This window comes from Anoplophora glabripennis, unplaced genomic scaffold, assembly GCF_000390285.2.
Source record: "Anoplophora glabripennis isolate ALB-LARVAE unplaced genomic scaffold, Agla_2.0 scaffold743, whole genome shotgun sequence".
NCBI lineage: Eukaryota > Metazoa > Arthropoda > Insecta > Coleoptera > Cerambycidae > Anoplophora > Anoplophora glabripennis.
The window spans coordinates 154,619-177,649 of NW_019416819.1; the positions used below are offsets into that span (position 1 = coordinate 154,619).

The 23,031-nt window shown below is 31.9% G+C and overlaps 1 protein-coding gene across 2 annotated transcripts in view; it reads right to left on the reverse strand.

Annotated features, from left to right (window-relative positions):
- Positions 1 to 21,038, reverse strand: part of LOC108913177 (uncharacterized protein T28D9.3-like) — a 76,087-nt gene extending 55,049 nt beyond the window's left edge. Inside the window, exon 1 of one of the 2 annotated variants that reach the window (XM_018718670.1) lies at positions 20,666 to 21,038. In XM_018718670.1, the coding sequence (XP_018574186.1) occupies positions 20,666 to 20,722 (57 nt within the window). In that variant the 5' untranslated portion in view covers positions 20,723 to 21,038. Of the gene's footprint in view, positions 1 to 3,144; positions 3,202 to 20,665 lie in introns of those variants that run through there. The other variant, XM_018718673.1, reaches the window with a different exon arrangement.
- Positions 21,039 to 23,031: the final 1,993 nt, after the last annotated feature.

The window sequence follows — 23,031 nt, forward strand, 5'->3', positions numbered from 1 at the left end:
TCACTTTTTGTTTATAATTGACATTTTTACAGCAAGTTTAAAAAATTGACGTTTTATACCGTTTTTTCAATCTCACGGCTTTGTTATTGCAAATTTCGTAATGGGACCACCGCCATTTTGTAGCTATTTTTATTATGAACAAAATCATGTCCCAAGCATTTTTTCGTACAAATTCATCCCGCTGAGTTATTTAAAGAAAACTACTAAACAATTTTTTTTTCACGATTAAATTGTTAATAACTTTTTTTTCCTGATAAAATACTTTGTCAGCAAATTAGCTTGTTATTGTACTCATCATTTAAAGTATTCCTGTGTAGTTATTTCCGAGTTATCAAGGAAATGTCACCAACAGTAACTTTTCGGCCTCTGTCGACTGGACTAACAATCTTGACGCAGTTCCTGAAAATGGCTCTGTTTCGTTTCCATTTGGCCACCCTGGCCATACATACATACATAACATTCAACTATGTTATTCGTTAGCCTCTTAGTGTAGTGCTGAAAACATTTAAAATTTACTTTATGCTGAGTTCACCACTGATGCAAATGAACAACGATGATGCTTCATATGATAGAGTTCGTTTTTTGTTTTTTTCAAAACTATTTACTTTTACCTAGAGTGTTTAATGAAAACACAACATTTAACTATTACTCCAAACGAAATGTTGAAAGTTCAGTTAAATTTTCATTGACAGTCAAATTTTAGAAACAAAAATGACAACTGCCACAAGAAGAAAATTCTAATTAATTGATAAATAAGTTTTAAGTATAGTTTTAGAGGTGGAATGAGTAATTTTCGCTAGCAGTTCTTTTTTATTCCAATATATATATTTCAAATTGAATGATTTACAGAAATATGTTGGATCCCTTTGAAAATCAAATCTAGTTTAAACGGCATGGAATTTTTTTTGGAGCGATGGCTCTAAATCCCTTTAATAAACAACAAAGTTGTCTAGATAATAAAATAGTGATTATTTTAATTTAAATAAAAGTTTCTATTAAAGTGCTTCCAGAAATTCTTCTCTCAGTCTGACTATGGTTCTCTTTCGATATACACTCATATATTATTGAAAAATAGTTAATAATTTCGTATTCGTTAATGGATAGTTCATAGTTCGGATCAATAAAAATGTTTCTAAATATCAAGGCATGAGGGAAGGTATCCGCAGGTGTTATATTTTCAATTACATAATTACATTCGTCTAATTGAATGAGAATGGATCAAATTATTTTAATTACTTCAGAGTTGCGAAGCGACGGTCATCGCTAAATATGATGAATCATATTCATGATCTACACCAAAATCAGTTATCACGATTAATTCTCAAATTATGTTCCTTAATGAACCGGTGGTCCGGCTGTGCCGTCTCCCACTGTCGTCTGTACCGCTGCCATGAACAATAGCTATTGCTGGTGACGTGGCATTTGTTCGGGAAACCAATGGCGCCACGATTTGATTAGAGCCAAGCAAACAAAAATGATAAAAGCACTTTTCGCATTGAACTTATTGTTCCAACTAAGCTAAATAATTGCAGCATGGCATTAAAAAATGACATTGTGGGATTCAATTTTACGAGGTGTTTCATATTAAAATTTCCGCTCGAGCCTCTCCTGAAAAGTTACATGACTATACAAACTATAAAACGTGATTATATTAATATATTTTCCATTTTTGCTACTGTACAATGGGCTGTTATAAAATATTCTGTCCATTTTTTATTTTCAATTTCTTATTTCTAAAGAAATCAAAACAAAACAGAATCTGACCATTTAGAAACTTTTTAATACCTATAAAATTTTGGTATTTTAGTTTTTGAGTAAAAACTATACTTTTAATATTAGAATAATTTTTTGAATGTACAGGGTGATTCAGAAACTCTTACAAATACAATTTACAAAGTAAAATACACTTCTGCACGGCACCTGACCTTGCGCAAGGCAAAGCATGTAGCATGAACGAACAACAAATTGAAAGAATTTCTTTCCCAAGGAAAGAAATAAATAAAATTTTATATAACACCTATTTTATATCAGCAAATTCAACTGCTTTGCCGCGACTGTTATTATTAGTAGTTAATAAAATTAATTTGTGGTTTTAAGTAACAAAATAATTTGACATACTTGATGTTACAACTGTTAAAAATTTTGTCCACCGACGTGTAAACACATTTGGGTACGTCTTACCGAGTTTTTACGAACTAACACAAATGTTATCTTGCTTCACCATAACACAAATGCTTCATCATAAAACAAAAATTGTCTTGTTTCACCATAAATTAAAACGATCTCCATCAACTCCGAATTGCTATACATGCAAGCCATTTTTGACACTTGAAAAACTAATGTAAACACAATTCGGAATCACCTGGGGTCACGTGAAGAGTGAGCGCATTGCGTATAGCGCACAATACAAATGACGCTGGAGACTTAATAGTCCAGCGATGTAAGGGTTGTAAATACTATAATTTCAATGGTCACCCTGTATAGTAAGGCTTCAGTTATTCTCTTGACATAAATTATTTATATACAGTTAAACCGTTGGATCTTTATTTTCACGTCATCAATAATCAATAATCGTATGAACTACGAGTTCAAACGTGGTTGTGTTCTTGAATTACTGTTCATTTAAGAAATAGTGAGGATTCACATTTCTGTAATGAAAACATGTTTTGTGATTTTTTGCATGATAACAACACTTTAAAATCCACCAAAACCAAACAAACTTAACCTGAAACAACTAGAGAATTTACAGAAAATCCATCTGTGACAACAAAGAACGTAGGAAACGATGCTAGTAAAATATATGTCTACATTTTAAGAGCATAACAAACAATAATATGTCTGTCTCTTTCTCATTCATCACAGTCAATTAGAAACTTCTGTCGGAACTAGTAACATGAAGGCGATTGCTTCTCTTTTTCTATCTAGTTTACGTTGATTAATAATAATAAATAAAATTGATTATTTGTCTTTTATATTGATATATGTTGATGACGTGAACGTAAATACCCATCGGCTCAACTGTAGGTTGATATGTTATATCTCTGAATGGCTTTCAAAGGGCCAAATTGACAGAGAGAACTGATGATGTTGCAGGAAACAGCTGTTCTGCGGACTAACGCCCGACTAGCATTGAATTATACTTACAAATAGTGATGAGCGATATTTCGATACTGGTTGGTAGACGTAGTGTACCAGTTGGTAGCTAGTCACACTCAGCGACCACCTTTGAAAATCACGACGACAAATCGTTGCCTTCGTCACTTCGTTGCCCGCTCATGGATTTGACACTACATTGCACTACGTACAATTAAATTATTTTTTTTAATATCCCACACAATTTTATTCCCATCCTTGTTAATCAAATGCTTAAAAAAAGTAAAATACAAATGGCATATTGTGCCTTTTATAATATTGACAACACAAATATTTTTTAAATCTTTATTGTATGATAATAAAGCTAAATTTTTACAACTAGCACTCAAATATGAATTTAAATGGAAAACGATTTAATTTTAACACAACGGTAAGATGCCTAGTGAATTATGGTTTAGCGAATACTAGTCAGCATTAAAAAGGCATATCACCGGTATGCATGGGTAAGCCCATCACTACACTACCGCAGTCTCTAATAAACAGCTATAATAATTCGTCAGCCTAATCACCAGACGTATATCGGTGTCAAACCTATTAGTTTTCATTAGATTCAAATATTTTTGGTGTCAACCACAGACGTGAAGTGAGTGTAGGTGAGACGTAAATGTCATCTATGAATGGTGACCGTTACACAATGTTTAGGCCTTCAAACGTACAAACTGATAGAGAACGACCTGCTATGTCGCAGGTATTTTAAAAGCAAGACCTTTGTTAGGCGAATAATTTTTTTAAACTGATGATAGGTGTTTAGTAAACTTTGTGTGTATAGTTTAATGCTGGTTGAGGCATTACTACACAAAACAGTGTTTTCAATTGATTTATAATTTTTATATTTACATGTATATACATTTGTAATTTAAAATACACATGCCTTAAATTATTATATATATTGTAATAGTAGTTAATAATATAAACGCATTCAGTTAGAGTAAATTTTGCGAATCATTTTTTTCTTTATTGTTACATTTATTTAAAGCATTTTTCAGCTTTAAAATAAAATTAAGTTAGGAACCTAACGGAAATTCTTTACTGTTTTCAATGTTGTGAGATTCTAAATTAAATAAATGTTAGATATATAACATAACAATAATAAGTGAATGTTTATTTGAAAAAGAAAAGTAATAATTTGTGCAACATTTGATATTAAAAATGAAGTAGGTACTTATAGTTCTTTGTCATGAAAGGGTGCACTGACCCGATTTGTTGCTTAACTAGTCTCAATTAAGCTTTAGTAACTTGTACCCATATATCAGGACCAACTCACTTTTACCATATCAAATTTCATAACAATATGATATGGGTAATCAATCTCAGTCAAAATTTAATGATGTACTGGCGAGGAAAATATCACCTTGGATGTCAAATATAGACGATTAATGTTAAGTGAATTGAAAGAACAATTTGAGCTTTTTTAAAAAAATATTTCAATGGAGTACTACCTTTTATATTCAATGAAAATTAATTGTTGAATGTGTTATTAAACTTACATAAGTTGATAATGGCTATTAGAAAATAAATAAACATAAGTGTTAATTAGTCAGCGATATGGGTATATATGTTACCGGCCAAACCCGATTTTAGGACAAACTAATTTCTCCTAGGCCAAACCAGTTCATCCTTTATGCGATAGGAAAAACCGGTACAGACTAGGCTAAATTGGTCCGTCCTATGGCCGATAGGAGAAACTAGTTTAACCTAGGCTGAACTGGTTGAGCCTAATATAAATAAGTACACTTCAGAATAAACAGGTTTGGCCTAGTCTATTCTAATTTTGCCTAGCCAAAAATGTTTAAGCGAGTACGTATCGAGACCTGTGCATGCGGGAAAACCCCCGATCGTATTTCTCATGCCCTGCGCTCCCGCCGCATCCTCACTTGCCCCCCGCTTGTTGATTTTAAACGCTCATTGTGCTTTGAATTGAGGACGTGTTAGTTGTTACGTGTTATTGTTATAAATATTAGTAAAAGAATATAACATTATACGGTTTTGTTTTGTGTTATCATGGATGAGCCTTTTACATCTAGTAGACAAGCCGATCAAAAACAGTGGAGAGAAAAGTTTTTAACAGAAATTTTGGAAAGTGAAATTAAAAACTCTTCTCATTATAATGTGTTGTCATCAGATAAATATTCGGAACTGGTTGAACAAGTGGAAGACGCTGAAAAGTCGGCAAAAAGGACACCATTACAACAAAGACGACTGAAACGGTTTGGTGTGCTAAAAATTGGAGATGTGACAAAACTTATAGCGCGGGGGGAAGGGAATATAAAATACTATCTACAGGCTGATGAGCTTTATGATGTGATTGATGCAGCTCATGGGGCGGTTGGACACGGCGGACGTGACAGGATGATAGCCGAGACATCAAAAAAATATGCTAATATCAGAAAAGAGATGATAAGCCTCTATTTATCAATGTGTGATGTGTGTCAACAAAAGAAGACAAAAAAGAAGAGGGGATTAGTTTCAAAGCCTATTCTTCACTCTGAAATGAATAGCAGATGTCAAGTGGATTTGATCGATTTTCAGACACAACCAGATGAACAATTTAAATTTATTATGGTTTACCAGGACCATTTAACAAAATTTGTTCTTCTGCGTGCGTTAACATCTAAGAGAGCAGCAGAAGTGACCTACAACCTGAATGATATATTTTTAACTATAGGAGCGCCGTGCATTCTCCAATCTGACAATGGTAGAGAATTTGTTAATAATGTGATTAGTGAGCTCGCTTCTCTTTGGCCAGAACTTAAAATTGTGCATGGAAAACCAAGGCACAGTCAAAGTCAGGGTTCCGTTGAACGTGCTAATCAAGATATAGAGAACATGATAAGTTCTTGGTTGAAGGACAACGATTCAATGAAATGGTCGGAGGGCTTAAGATATGTCCAGTTCATGAAAAACCGCGCCTTCCACTCAGGTATAAAACAATCGCCTTACAAGGCCTTATTTGGGATTGAGCTTAGAGTAGGGCTTTCGACTTCATCGTTGCCGCAAGAAATAATAAATGACATTCAGGATGAGGACGACCTTAGAAAAGTTATCGAAGATGATTCGAATTGTAACCAGAGTGAAGATGGTGATGGTGGTGTTATGGAAATTGACACACAGAACATTCAAGAAGCTAGAAAAGCGGCGGCAGAAAATCTTGAAAAGCAAGCAAAAAAATGAAAGCCTCTTCGGACAAATCCCATCCACCTGCCTACATGTGAGACAATATTACTATACCAATACCAGACGTAGACAAAGGCAGAGGTGACCTCAGAAACATCATTGGAGTAATTCTTCAGAGAAATGATGAGGGCCTTTACAAAGTTGGCACCAAACATGGTGTATTGCAAAAATTATATTGCAGGTACTTTACAAGTATTTTTTACTCACTAGATTGTTAATTTTTTCTGATAAGTTTATATTACTTTTGACTTGTTTTTTTTTCAGAACTGAATTCGACATATTGAAATATCTCTGAGGACTGCAGCCACTAAACATTCGGTTGGATCAGGGCAAGGTTTTGTAAGGTGCAGCTGCGTAAAGAACTGTTCGACAAACGGGTGCAATTGCAAGAGAAAACAGGTGCTCTGCAATTCCAAATGTCATCAGAGTACACCCTGCAAAAATAAGTAAAATTGATGTTATTTAATTAATAAATGCATAATGATTTTATTAGTTCTGGTGTTTTATTATTCCCTATTACAATAGATTAGGCAAAACTAGTTTATCCTGAAGTGTACTTATTTATATTAGGCTCAACCAGTTCAGCCTAGGTTAAACTAGTTTCTCCTATCGGCCATAGGACGGACCTGTTTAGCCTAGTCTGTACCGGTTTTTCCTATCGCATAAAGGATGAACTGGTTTGGCCTAGGAGAAACTAGTTTGTCCTAAAATCGGGTTTGGCCGGTAACATATACAAAGTGTTATTATATGCCAAAATAGCACCAAATTGATGCAGAAAATAAATTTAGCTAAAATTACTATGTACATGGATCCGAAATGTAAAAAAGTAGTTGGAAGATATGGAGTGGTAAAGGTATACCGCCGAAAACGTAAATATATTTTAATAACCCTAAAATTAATTTATGATAATTCGGTAAGGTCTTTTAAAAAATGACCCCAAAATTAAAAAATATATATATTTTTCTGATTGACACTAAAATGCTTATCTGATATAGAAATTGTGTACCGTTTTGGAGAAAATTGGTAGTACAATTTTACAAACAATTTGATAAGTTAATTTTTACATGCACTTTGATAAATTGTGAAAATTGAAATTGCCATAAATTGTCTTGAACATTTTACTGATCAATTAAAACAAAAATTGGTGGTAAACCCTATCAGTGAAAAAATGCAAACTATTATTTTAAAGAATTATGAATTCTAGAATAATTGGAAATATTGTTTTTACTAATTCTGTCTCTTGTTTTATATATATTTTTTAAGCTTGTATTTTATATTTAAAAGTTAAAACTACATGACAGGAAATCATCTTTCAAGCAGTGCTTTTTTCATATTCTATGTTGTCCTATACTTTCAACTTTTAAATACGAAGTAAGAGTTTTAAAGACAGTCGCTGACTGTACCCCTTAGAATCAAGTATGCAGGCTGTTACAAATTCGCTTCTCACTACAGGGATCTCGAAAACGGTAAGAGGTACGAAGTAGCTTAAATAGGGGCAAAGTTGCGTAATCAGGGCGCCAACATTATGCCTCTAAAAAATCAAGGCTAACATGATTTGTTTTTTTTAATTTCAGCCTTGTTTGAGGTGATATTGAAAAAAGAAGAACACTTTCTCATGGCCACTTTTTACCCTTTATCGAATGGCATAATCAATTTTTGTATGTAACGTTTCGTCTCTCCAGGGTCATCATCAATTTTTTTAAATAAGACCCTGGAAATTTTATTACATTTTTTGCAAGCCTTCATGACCCCCAATACTGTACTGCCTCAGCCTGAACCATATTCAGATGTTTTGTCTCGATGCTGCAATCTGCAGATCTTTGATAAATTGTACCCAGTTCTTAAAATGTTTCCGATTTATTTCTATAACTTTTTGAATTTGCGCATAATCTATGCAACCACATGTTTTTGGATTGTTAATATCTCATTTAGTTTTCATGATATTATTTGAGTGCAATGTGTTTAAGTGTTAGTAACGATTTTTTTAATGTGCGATTTTCTGGAACAATCATGCAGCATAAAATTTTCAACATTTGAAATAAGCTTACGGAGATGATGCTCTGGCTCATACGCAATGTTACGAATGACTTTCACGATTTAAAAGTGGTCGTTAGTCAATTAAAGATGATCCTCGACCAGGAAGGTCCTGGACTTCAACTGATGCAAATCGAAATGATTACCAGAGAAATTGCTGAAGAGTTTAGTATCTCAATTGAGTAATACCATGAAATTTTTACTGAAAAATTAAACATGCATCAAGTTGCAGCAAATTTATTCCTCGTTTGATGACCGAACAACAGAAAAAAAATCGTATGGACGTTTGTCGGCAACTTCTTAATCCAATGACTATAAAACATTCATTCAAAGGATCATAACGGGAGACGAAAGCTGGGTTTACGGCTACGACATTGAGATAAAAGTTTAATCATCACAATGGATTGGCAAAGGATCTCCACATTACAAGAAAGCACGTCAGTCTCGATCCAAAATCAAAGTGTGCTCACTGTCTATTTGAATTCTTGTCTCAAGGTGAAACAAACAGTGAACCATGTGTACTATCAACGCGTTTTATGTGAAAAAAAGAGCCTATAGTTGTGGCGAGACAACTCATGGTTCCTGCACCATTTGTCACCTCGTCAATTTTGTGCCAAAAATCAGATTACTTCCTCCCTCATCGTCCTTATTCGCCAGATCTGGCTCCTTGTGATTTTTTCTTTTTCCGAAATTAAAATGAGGGCCAAAAGAACGCAGTTTTCAGACTATTCATGACATCAAAATAAATTCGTCACATACTGTAAAGGCCGTTTCAAATGAATCCTTGACAGCTTCACGAAGTGGAAACACCACCTGGAAAAGTGTGTGAATAGGGAAGGAGACAAGCACCAATAATGTATAATACTAATAATAAAGTTTAAAAAAATAAAGTTCGGTTATTTTCTAAACAGACTTCGTACATATATTGGGTTTTCACATTTCATAATATTATTCAGAAAAAAATTTTCATCAGCTATCAGAAGACAAAATATTGTAAAAATTGTAACTGTTTTAGGTATCTATAACATAAACAACTATCTTATGTCATTGGTCGCTTTACTTCTCTTTGTTCATTCTTGTTCAACAATTTTATCGGTCGGAACTAATAAATAATATAGTATGGATGTTATTTTGATACGTAAATTACCAAGACCATTAACCAAAGAAAAATTGTGGTTTACTGATAGGAAATTTTTCCTTATCTAAAGTATCTACGTGTCTAACGTCACCAAGTTAAACTGAAATTATTTTTATGTAAGAATAATACAATGCATATCTACATTATATAAATTATTTATAGTTTCATACGAATTTCATATTTATATTTTGTAAAATATACTGCTGAGATTTTGACAAGAGAAGACTGAATATAATGAAAACATAATTTACTGACAAATGTCTAGAAAAAAACCGGTGTGAAGACGCTGCCAGAGATATTACGAAAACATCCGAATGATCATAGGCGTACGTCTAGATAGCATGGGGTTAAATATTAAATTTTAAAAATATTGTAATTTGCTCATATCGTGCTCATAAGAACTATTATTTATGGAAAATAGGAAATGTAAAAAAACAAGAAAACAGGAATGTCAATTATATAATGATTGGGCTTAAGTTGGGGTCCGGATAGTACATAGAACATATGTTTGAAGTTTTTGAAATTTGGAGGATAGATAAAACATACATTTATAAATTCTTTGAAATCAGTGGCATGCACTCGCAAGCCGTCGGAGGGGCCGAAATTTGGAAAAATTTCTATCTTTAAAACGGAAACATATCTTCTTTGAAACCAGATGTAGAATTTTATATTTTTTCCAATATCGTCGACTTGTGAGTGCATGCCAATGGTTTCCAAATTTTTTCTCAACTTACCGAGTTTCAACTTGTTAAATAAGATAAGTTTTCGATTTGTAGATGCAGAATTGTAATTTCCTTTACAATTTCGACCCCTAGAACGGCTGCATGCGAGTGCATACCACTGATTTAAATATGTCTGTTTTCTACCTACCGAGTTTCATTCTGTTAAAATGATACGTTTCCGTTTTGCAGATAGAGAGAGGTATATTTTTCTCAATTTTGACCCCTCCGACGCGACGGCTTGCGAGTGCATGCCACTGCTTTCAAAGAATTTATATATGTATTTTTTATCTAGCCTCTAAATTTCAAAAAGTACAACCAAATGTTTTATGTACTATCCTTTTAAGCCCAATTATATAACTGATATTCATTCTTTCTTGATTTTTTACATTTCCTATTTTCCATAAAAAATGGTTCTTACGAGTACAATATGAGCAAATTACAACAATATTTTTAAATTTATTTATTATTTAACCGTATTCTATCTAGAGGTACCTATGATCATTCGAGTGTTCCCGTGATGTCTGTCTGCTATCTCTGGCTATGTCTTCACATCGGTTAAAAAAAGGTTGTATTTTTTATAAATTCTTCAAAAATACTATTGTTATAGCGGTCTATTAAAGAATAACATAAACTGAACCTATACAATAAGGAAAAAAATCCCAATTTTAAATATCGAAAACAACTGCAGATGGTTTTACAAAATTTAGTTATCCATTTTAACTACCTTCGTACTTTTAATGACGGGACTGAGCACTTGCAGCTGTATAATCTGTTTATTTTCATTATAATTTTCTCATATCTCCCTACCTTATCCACTCAGATGCCCTTAAAGTGTATATAATCCCCTACATGTGTTCCCAGTGTCTATATTCAAGAACAGTAAGAACGAACAGAACTGCTTTATTTTGGGTATACTTCTGTTATTTTATGAAAATTTCTTAATGTTGCAGTGCTTATAAAAAGGTTAGTGAAATGACTTTTAAGAATATGGACCAAACTGTACACTCAGCATACAAATCAATCTTTAAAGAAATACATTGATAAAAACATAGTTTTACCTTTAGAAGAATAGTTAACATACCCAGTAATTGAAAACTTTTTAAAATTAGAGGAATAAATATAGAGAAACAATTTACAGACATATTTTATATGAGAATTATTCAAATTTTTGGGACTATTATTTGCAGAAGATTCAAATTCTTGAGAAAAAAGAGAAAAAGATATCAAACCGAGTGTGTCACAAACTTATTAGGCTTTCGTAATTAGATGAGCTCAGCCATCTTCTTCACAGATTGAGTATTAGAAAAAGAATTATCACTAGAAAAATTGTCAGTTCAGAAATAAATTAGAGTGATTTTTATAATGAAATACAGCACAGTGAGGTTTTAGCGAGTAAGTATAAGTATATTTATTCAGCCTAGAAAATCAGGACCTTGTCCGTATCACACAAAAAGAACGCCTAAAAAAGCAAATATTTCAAGACAAAATGAATAAAATTAAGCGAGTTTTATAGGCAACGAGTCTTAAAAATTAACAATATCTATGTTTATTTTAAAATTTAAAATAAGATCATGTACGAAAAATACTTTTTTTCATTTCAGAACTGGCCGTTCCTGGATTACAATGATTTGCCTAAGACAAAAAAAGGGCTATTTTGCAGTTAAGTAGTAGTTCTTGGGGAAATACGGTAGCAATTTGACATCAATGAATTTTGAAATCGAACTTACCACAAAATATATGGGTATAGTATGTAATAATGAGTATCAGCAAAAGATAACAAAATAATAACTTCTTACTTAACAAGGAAAGCTTTTATAGAAAATATAATAATTAATAGTTGCCCTAAATGTACCGGCCATTTTAAAAACAAAAATGACCGTTCAACATTTACCGAGGTCACAGGCGTATATCTAAAATAGTCGAGGTTTTTAATAGGTCTTCCCACGATCTGATAAACGCAAGCGCAACCGCCATGTTCAAAAGGTGGGAATTCAAAAGTTTCGTACTGTTTTTGTTAATAATTGCTGGATTGGCACTATGATCTCTACAAACAAATACATAGTTGAAAATACAAGTATTGATGCATTACTAATAGCATACTATATACATAGTATACATAGCATACATAGCATAGCATTACTAATCCATAGTTCAATCGAAGCATAATTGTGAACAATTAAAATGATTAATTATTGTAATTCAGTTTTAGCAGTTAACTAAAAATAAATTCTTGGTACTTATTTAGATTGAATATTTAAGTCAATCATGAGTATTATTGAGAAAATAAATAATTTAATGCTTTCAAGCAAAATATTAGATTTCTATTTATATATAAGATCGTGTATATTGATGTACATATTACTTAATATGAAAAATTTAAAGTATAATGTGTTAGATAATTAATTAAAAGTGAACACGTGTTTACAAAAAACAGTACGAAAAAGGTGGTCAATATTGACGCATGCGTATTTAAAATGTTTTGATGAAAAGACCTATAGATGTTATTTTTACTAATGGTGGCGAAGCATCAACTACTTTACATTTTAGTAATCTCACTATCAACGTGATTGCACAATAACATGTACATGTCTGCCTCTGATCTGAAGCTTCGCATCAATCAATTTATTCGATACGTATCTAACGGCGCCCTACGGGCCTGGCGTGCCGGTGAAGAACGCAGGTTTTTTGCTGAATGAGGTTGACCGTGCATTTAATTGTGTGCGTGTGTGAGTCAGTTTGACGCTTTGCTTGGAGTGAATGGCACGTGTTTTTATAGCAGTCAGTAGCATTGTGTATTGTAAACATAGAGCGGTACACGGCTTGACCACAGCCTATTTCTGCTACTACATATTGCCGCTTGTAGCATAATACAGATTACTACTGCTTATTTATTTGATTGTCGCCACAAATTTTCCGATTCTATAGATCATAATAACAACTTAACAGACATATGTTAAATGCATTTTAAGCCATTGAAAATGGGATTTTGTTTCATATATCTGCATGGAACTGATTTTTGGATATGGATATGAAATTTAGTGTACGAAGTATTGATATAAAAACTATTTGTTTAAAGTTGTCAGTTATTTTCGTTTTTAATTATGTAGGTACCAACTGAGGTTCCAACATGGGGACGATCAGGACTACTCGTATTTACTTTTATTTTTACAACAGGTTTTAAAAATTTCCTCTCAAAATTTTGATTCTTTTTTAATAACACAGACATTTTTTAAAAAGTCCTCTAAACTAATAGTTTTCGAGAAAATTGCTCCAAATAAATTATAATGTTACAAATACTTAATGATTTTTTTTTAAATGTTCCATGGTATATTTAAAATTAATTTTCTGTATAAGTACTAGTTTAACTTCTACCAGTAGATATTTAGTATATTATAATTTCCACTCATTACCAAATCATTAGATATATCCAGGGCATATTGCAATATTTAGAAAAAATAGAATAGAAATAATTTTAGTTTTACTTAGCTATTAATTGCAGATATAATTAGCAACGTTCGTCACGTAATCCTTAAATAATGACTAAAACCCTATCCAAGTTGAAAAAGGTTAACAACCTGTAAATTGTTATGATTATTGTCATTAGGATTTAATGAGAAAAATTGTTTATTAAGGAATTAGGATTTTTTTTAATAAATACCTGAAAATACGAACTTAATCTAATTTAATTTCAGGAGGTCGCTCCTTGGATACTTGGATAATTTGCAGCCTAAATTTAATAAGTTAAAAATTTAAAGCCATTTACCATTTTATTGGAATAAAGAAGTTTTAAAGTTACGCATTTTTATTTTTCAATGAATTAATTCATTAATTTTTATATCGAAAGTTTTTGAGGCATCTGATTTTGTAAAGAAAATACAAAGTAAACATTTTTTAAATAAAATTTTATTAATGTAAAGTTTATTAATTAGTCCTTCTCCTCAACTATGACATGGACTTAGTTATACCTACGAATGTGTCAAAAAAGCAATATTTAATTAGTTAGCGTCTCTTATGTATGTTTTACGAATATTTGTATAGTGTTCTTTTTTTAAATTGCAATGCATTTAAAATTTTTTATTCAATAAAAATATGTGGAAGACTACTGCAAATAAAAAATAAAATATACGTCTAGATTAATTTTATATTGTAGTCACATGCATGAACATAAATGAATAGTTGTATGTAAATTTAAATAAATTATACAGAACGTGAATTAATTTTCGAAGGTTTTGTTGGAACGATACAGTAACATTTTTATAGCAACAGTTATATATTATATATCTATTAATAGATTATTATAAAATGATGACCTTTTTTAATTTAAATAGGTTTTGTAACAGTTACCATTTCAGAATTGTAAAATTGTATTAGCTAAATGAGTTAAAATGAAATAAAATTTTTTGTTAAATAGTTGAACAATAATATTGGACATTAGTGCAAAATACGATTTTTGTCACGCAGCGTAAATTATATTTTGATTGAGATTCATTATCTATATTTTTGCGAAATTTCAACCGAATTAAATCGAATATAAATTATGATGAAGTCAAGTTACAATCATATGTTTCCAAATTGAGTTATTTTTAAATATTCTGTAGTTTAGTCTACTTACAAAAAAAATTGATGAATGATATTTAGACAGTAGGTTTTGTACTAAAATACAATAGTACCTATAATTTACAACAGTTATATTATAATTTGCTAAAACACATGGGGAAATACTATTCTTTCTGCTTATACGTAATTATAATTATATGTTCAATACAATTTATAAGGAACTGTAACTGTTTATCAAATGAAATGTTGCTTTAATATATGCATTTTTTTATTATTTTTTTTCGGACGAATATGTTTCCACCACACCGCTGCGCGGCACTTAATGGAAAATCGACCGCTCGGCTGATTTTCGAAAATTGTTTTATGTGACTTCTCTCTTGCCCGTACAATTAATATTTACTGTACTGAAAGCACTCCGGCTGCTGATTAGGTGCATATTTTTTTTTCGCTCCACACTTTATTTATTCAACAATAGACCGTCAACTTTGAAAGCCCATGAATCTGGTTCGGGCTGAAGCAGTACAGTATTGGGAAACATGAAGGCTTGCAAAAAATGTAATAAAATTTCTAGAATCGTATTTAAAAAAATGAAGTTGATGATGGAGAGACGAAACATTACATATAAAAATTGATTATGCCATACGATAGAGGGCAAAAAGTGGCCATGAGAAAGTGTTATTCTTTTTTCAATATCACCTCAAACAAAGCTGAAATGAGACAAAAAGGATTTCCGAAATTTCGGTTTTTTAGAGGCATAATGTTGGTGCCCTGATTATGCAACTTTGCCCCTATTTAAACTACTTCGTACCTCTTACCGTTTCCGAGATCCCTGTAGTGAGAAGCGAATTTGTAACAGCCTGTATATAACAAATGCTTTACTAAAATTAAATTATTTGACAATAAAGTTCAAGCAAGTTTAGTTAGTTACCTAGTGTTTTTTATTTTCATAACATTTTAGTTTTAAAATAGTATATATTTCACATCTGAAACTAAGTCGTGAGGAATTATTAGGTAACTCTCACATACAGGGTTAGTCTTTAATAATGGTACACAGCTTAATGGCATATAGTTAACGTCAAAANGTGTATTTGTTACAAATCGATAAACTCAACTGTTTTAGAGATACAGACATTTTAAATTTTTGAGATTCGATGGGAATTAAATTAGAAAATTATTTTTTCCAAAGTAGTAGGCATGGACATAATAAATTGACAGCTATCACTACAATACCATATTGTTTCCTACTCAATTTGATTAAGAAGTAGTTTTTTTCTTGTCGTTATTTTTTAGAGAAGAGCATATCTTAAAAAGGCTAAGAAAGTGCATTGAAGTTGCTGCTAGTTAATAATTTGTTAAGATATGCATAATAAAATCTATAATTGCTGTAATGTTTGTCTTAATTCTTAATTCAGGCTTGGTATCTTAGGACCTGCTAATTTTCTAATTTAATTCCCGCCGAATCTCAAAAAGTTAAAACGTCTGTAACTTGAAAACGGTTTAGTTTATCGATTTGTAACTAGTACACCTTTTTTATTTAGAATTGAATGTAGTTCAACAATTTGTAGTTAAAACAAAATTGTAAAGTACAAAAAGTTAGACAGATTTTTACATTGATAGAACAGTATAACTTGCGCCCTCTGGACGTGACCCCAACACTGTTTGCATATTCGTATTTGCCTCCTCAAAAAACGTAAAACTACAAACTTTCAAAGCAATCGGTCCATACATACTTAAAATATAGATAAAAAAGGAAAATATTTTTTACACCCTGTAGAACGAAAAGGAGGCAATATTTGATTAAGGCATGTTTGGCTCAATCGCTATATTTTGACGTTAACAATATGCCATTAAGCTGTGTACCATTATTAATGACTCACCCTGTTATAGGTAGGAAAAATATATTATTCAACTAATTTTTTTCGCTTATCAGCTCTGCCAGTCCATCTCTGCCTCACTTTACAACCTTTATGTAGAGCAGATACATCTGATTACGTTATCTTTATTTACCGTTTACTTGTTTAACTATCAGTAATTAACATTAGACTTAGGTAGGCATGTCAGATATTATGTGAACGTAAGTGACTTCTAAAGAGATAAGGTTAACATATTTTCCTGTTACAATTTGGTGTCATATTTGAGAAAAACATACAGAGCCTTCATAAATGATTACAAACCACATGACCAGTAATTTTGTTTGGAACACTAATTTTATTTCCTTTATGTTGGCCATTAAATTTCGGTAAAATTAAAAAGTATTAAAATAATAAGATCAATGTTACACAACGTTCTGTTTCAACGGTTCTGATTGGTGTAATTTTTCATGAGATAGTATTCAACCAATCAGCGATCGCATTATCTTGAGCGTAGACGTAACGGTTTGTCATTGATCATTGTAAACGAATTATTAATATTGGTGACGCCAAGATTTAGGCAATTAGTACTCCAATCGTGCAATGTTGGGTTGCCTAAGTTTGGCGTTTGGCGCGCACGTGACTTGTAAACATTTATGAAGGCTTTGTATATGTATACAGTCCATAATGCAATAGGCCATATTTTAATAGTATAGCTTCCCTGAATTAAAAAGGGGCCTTAAAAGGTGTTCCGACATGGCGGAGGTTGAGACCACACGTATTTTATTTTGATTCTGCAGCAAATTTTACTTAAAAACTACTAACAGTTATTCAGGAAGATGATCCAAATAAAATATAATATTACAAACTAACTAATTTATTTGTATAATTTCCACACATTACCTCATGCATTTGACTAAATGATTAGGTATATCACAATACTTGGATACAAATAGTTTCAGTTTGACTTAGAATCACTATTTATGGACATAATTAGAACGTTAGTACCGTAGAAACGATAAAGGCAAAGACTCTATCAATTAATGAAAGTTAACAACATAGAAATTATTATGATTATTGGAGTCCTATATGCACAAAAATATATTAATGAACTAAAACCTGGAATTGGTCTCATCTCATGGTACTCCGACAATTTGGTGAGTGAACCCAAGACCATTTATTCTGCTGTCCCAAGGAAGCAGACATCATTTATAGTTTTAATTCGAGTTTAAAATTGCATTCAATAGACACCTATGTAAAAACAGAATCCAAACTTCATGCAAGTGTTCTATTTTGTACCTTTGTGCGGTACCGTTGCCAACGAAAAAAAAAGACAGCGTGACAGCTGACAGTTCAGGGTTAATAAAAACGGGGCGTTACACGAAATCACAACGCATTTTCATTGTTCAGCAATATTTTAAAAATAATGAAGATTTGGCAGGTGCAGTTTACAATTTTCGTACAAAATAGGGTCGGAAAAGTGATTTAATTTCATCAATTAAGAAGAGACTAATTGAAAAATTAGGGAGACTGGATCAAATTATGATCTTAAACACCCAAGTCGTTCAACACAAAACATCGAAGCAGTTCGTGAGAGTGTTTCTAAGAGTTCAGGAACATTGGCACCGTGGTCATGAATTGGATATTTCGAGAAGCTTTCTACAGCGTATTCTCACGAAAGATTTGTATCTTCATGCTTACAAAGTTCAGTTGACTCAAGAGCTCATTTCCATGTGGCTTCGTTAATAGACGAAATTGTCGCATTTGGAGTTCAGAAAATCCACGAGTGATTTTTGAGAAACAAATGCATCCACAACGTGTCACTGTTTGGTGCGGATTTTGAGCTGGAAGCATCGACGGACCACTTTTCTTCGAAAATGCGGTTGGTCAGGCAATGGTGCTCGCTACCGCGACATAATAATCCAGTTTTTTTGTACCTAAATTGCAAGATATGAATGTAAACGATATGTGGTATCAACAAGACGGTGCCATATGCTATACAGCTCTAGAAACAATTCAATTACTACTTCAATTCATTTCCTGGTCATGTAATTTCACGTTTTGGTGATCAGAGTTGACCGTCTAGATTATGCGTTTTAACGTCAATGGATTTTTTCTTTGAGGTTTTATGAAGTCTAAGGTTTATTCCAACAAGCGCACGACCACCCACGCCACGCCTTGAAGGAGAAAATTGAGCGCTGTATCAACAAAATTCAACCGCATTTATGCAAAACAGTCAAGGAAAATTTCGACAAAAAAGTGAATGTGTCAGCAAAATCGTTTAGGCCATTTACCCGATATACTATTATAATTATGAATCAATAAAAAAATTTACAATTTTCAATTAAAAATTACTTTTTGCCTAAATGTTGAGACACCCTTTATTGAAATAATAAAATAGCATTTAAAAATTTATTAGTGCTAAAGAATGGAACTCAAGATACATAAATAATTGTCAATGTATTTGTATTAATTTTTAATGTAACGGCATTTATAATTTCTTTTTACTTAATTGGAAATATTTGAATAAATAATAACGAATTTTGAACAAATAATCCCTCGCGCTAGGCTTAGTTATGTGGTCTCATATTAATAATTAATTTTTCAACTGCATGATAACAGAAAAGATTTATTTAATTGATTTATGAAGAAAGTCAAATATGACGGTTATTTTAGTTAGTTTCACCAGAGTTTTATGAATGAAAACAAAGAAATTTAGCAAATTGTGTTAGAGTGTAAACGTTAATAATTATCTACTTTCTTAATATGAAGTATCTGTATTTAAGCAAAACTAATTTTACAAAATAAAGTCCTTGAATGATCTTATTGATAGTTTATAACATATTATGGTTTATAACATTGAATGGTTATTTTAAATAGGTAATAAATATCAACACCGATTGATGCCTCAACAGGTTGACGGTTATGTGGGACTACCAGATATTAGAAACATGTGCTGTTTCGGTATATTTTAAGCATGGTATTAGCTTCTGACGCCACATTGGAATAACAGATTTATAAAAAGTAGGCTTTTACGAGTATTTAAAAAAATGTAATATCTAGATATTTTTATAAAACACGTGCACAAGACACAATAAGCTTTATGATTCAAGATTTCAAACTTCAAATTACAAGTCCCGGAACATTACTCATATTTTTGCCAAATTCAAGTGTTTTTCACACAACTACTTACAGATTTGTAAAAAGTAACTGTAGCCTTTTACTTTCAGTCGATGCCAGATTGCTTTTAGAAAGTGACGGACCGATATCTCCCGAGATTGTTTTGAATGAAACATATTTTTTACTATAGATTCTATTTTATCAAGGCGCGAGAGAAATTTTTCCAGTTTTTTATTTTTTATGAGTAGAGCCATTAGGTTAATAAAACATTTTAATTAAATAAAAAATCTTTTTGATTAGTAATTATAATTTTACTGAGATTTTATTTTTATTTTATTTCCGAAATGCCAGTGAATGCAGTTTTCCAGAAAAATATGTAATTTAAATTTTGTAATAAACAAAGTGTTAAATGCGCTATAGTGAGTAACACGTGACAATGGTTATTTTCAAGAAATTTCAAATCCGTGTCTGATCAGTAACATCATTGTTCATTATTATACAAAAAAAATATGAGTCATCTTCGTTCCATTGTAAATTATACGTTACGTACATATAATTTAGAAAACATGCGGGATATGTAATTCTTATGTGTGATTTCATCTACTATCGTGAAGAAGATAGCTTATAAAATACATTCAAAATAATTCCCATTCAATGTAAATTGTTAAAGTTTTGTACAGATATGCAATTATTAATATTGTGTGGGAAAATTAGTGACTCACTTAGATGCTATTAAAAATAATTACATTAAAAAAATGAATGAACTGTTTTAGGAAGTAGGTACCCAAAAACAGGTAAAGGGGGACATTTGTTCATCCAAATTTACCACATTATAATTTATTTCTGTCTATATCCGTTTCCTTCTTAACGGTACTTAAATTTATTCGTAAAAAAACGTAAACATTATAAATACTTACGAAGCACATGTCACCTCTAGTCGAATAGATATCACTCTGGCTGTACACATTATTCATTTTTTAGTCCGGCACCCTGGAAAACACTACCCACAATAGTAAATAGTAAACGGAAATGGCGTTAGCTTTTACTATGTTATTTACAGCATTCAAATAAAGAATTCACGTGGTCGCGTTTGCTTTACTACTGAACAGCGATTGTAGAGGTAAATTGGAGGTAGATGTTAGGTATTCCAACAATCGACTCGACTGAGTCATAATTTTCACGGAACGATATCCGTGGAATCTAGTCAGTTGCTGAAGAGTAGGAGTAATCAGTAATCACTAACCAACAACCAACGGCCAGTCATCAAGAACACACAGACAGTGAAAGACGTCTACCAGTGCTCTCTGATGGCTTAAGGCTGACTGAAACAAATGCTTGCCACCTCGGAGACCCCAGATTGAACTCTCAACCATTTACCCATTACGTTAAATTAACTCTCAAGTAGGCTTTCTTCCATTCATGTGTGGCTGTTTTAAAGTGGCAGAGTAGTAAAACGAGAAGCACTTGGCTAGATTTAATGAGGTTAACAATTTGTTGCATTCATGCACCTTCCTTGCGGAGCCTAGTGATTGTTTTTAATTGTAGACATGCACTATGTAGTATGGAGCTATTTAAATAGTTATTCATTATCAATTTATCGTTTTAATCCGTATTTTTATTTAATGTTAGTAATACTATTTTGAAATTACATAACTAGGTACTGATGTTATGCACGTGTTTAAAATAAATATATAAATTAGTATATTCGCTCGAATAATACTAAGAGATACAGTAGCTGACATACCTCATGAAATATTGTATTTGCAATGCTACAAACATACACCGAGTTTCCAAGGCAGGCCAAAGCAATGTACTCCTAGATATTTAACGTTAGTTTTAATGTTTTTTTTGCATTTAAAAAATAGGAAATAATAATCTTAAATTAAGTTTAGATAAAATTCAACGTATAATTTTTGCAATATTGCAACTTGTTCTGTAGTTGACTTGTTGGGTTTGATAATTTTTGAGGAAAAACTATGGTTTTATTCATATATTCATATACAAATTAATGTATAGTTTTAATCGGAATACTCTTAAAAATATATTTGTCATTATTTCACTCACATCAGCTGTGTGATGGGGTTACTGTCTGAGGAAATTCGTTGTCTGCTATACAAATATTTAGAATACAAAAGAATGTAATCAGAATGATCGCAAATTTCTGGAGCACTATCAGCCTCGTTTTAAAAATTGATGTTAATACCTTTGCTAACACTTTTATAGGAGATTTTAGAGACAAAAAAAAATAAGTGAAAAGTAATTGCGGCGTTCATTATGATGATATTTAAAATGTTAATTATTTGCATTTGCCTTAATTTATCTTTTAATTAATATATTTAATGGTTTACAATTTTGTGTGTGTTTTGTTGTGTGTTGTAGTAAAAAACGTAGTCAAATAAAGTCGTATATCTATCATTTGGATATTTGAAGCAATTGGATTGCTTTAATCAACCATTAGTATAAAACAAACATCAGTTACGCAGTTTATATAGGTACATAATAAATAATAAGGGTATCAGAGCAGAATCTTGATGTACATTGGAAGATGCTAGAAATTCAATAAAGGACCCCGCAATATTCTTATGGAAATTGGGTTTCTGTCAAATTGTCTGAATTTTTGATATGTTGTAGATTTTGTCATCCTGAACAAAAGTCTCCATGAGCACAAAGTGCCAAAATGAACATTTTGGCAGCTACGGAGCTGCCAAAGCTCCCCTGACCCGTTGCAAAACTATTCATTTTCAATACTATTTACAGATGTCAAAAGCATATTTTAATTATTCTAATATATAGGGTAATGTTTTTGAGGTCACTGGATTCAACCCTCATGTCAGATTGGACAAATTGACCGTTGACAGCTGTCAATACACTGTCAACGAAGAATAGAAAAGTAAATATTCTCTTTTCACATTGAGAGTTTGGGCTTTTGAGGGAGCTGAATTCAATTCTCATGCCAGATTGGCAAAATTGACAGCTGTCAACTGTCAATTTTTCCAATCTGGCATGAGAATTGAATTCAGCGACCTCAAGAACCCAAACTCTCAATGTCAACAGAGAATATTTACTTCTCTATTCTTCGTTGACAGTGAATTGACAGCTGTCAACTGTCAATTTTTCCAATCTGAGATTAGAATTGAATTCAGCTCCCTCAAAAGCCCAAACTCTCAATTTGAAAAGAGGATATTTACTTTTATATTCCTCGTTGACAGTCAATTGACAGCTGTCAACTGTCAATTTTGCCAATCTGGCATGAGAATTGAATTCAGCTCCCTCAAAAGCCCAA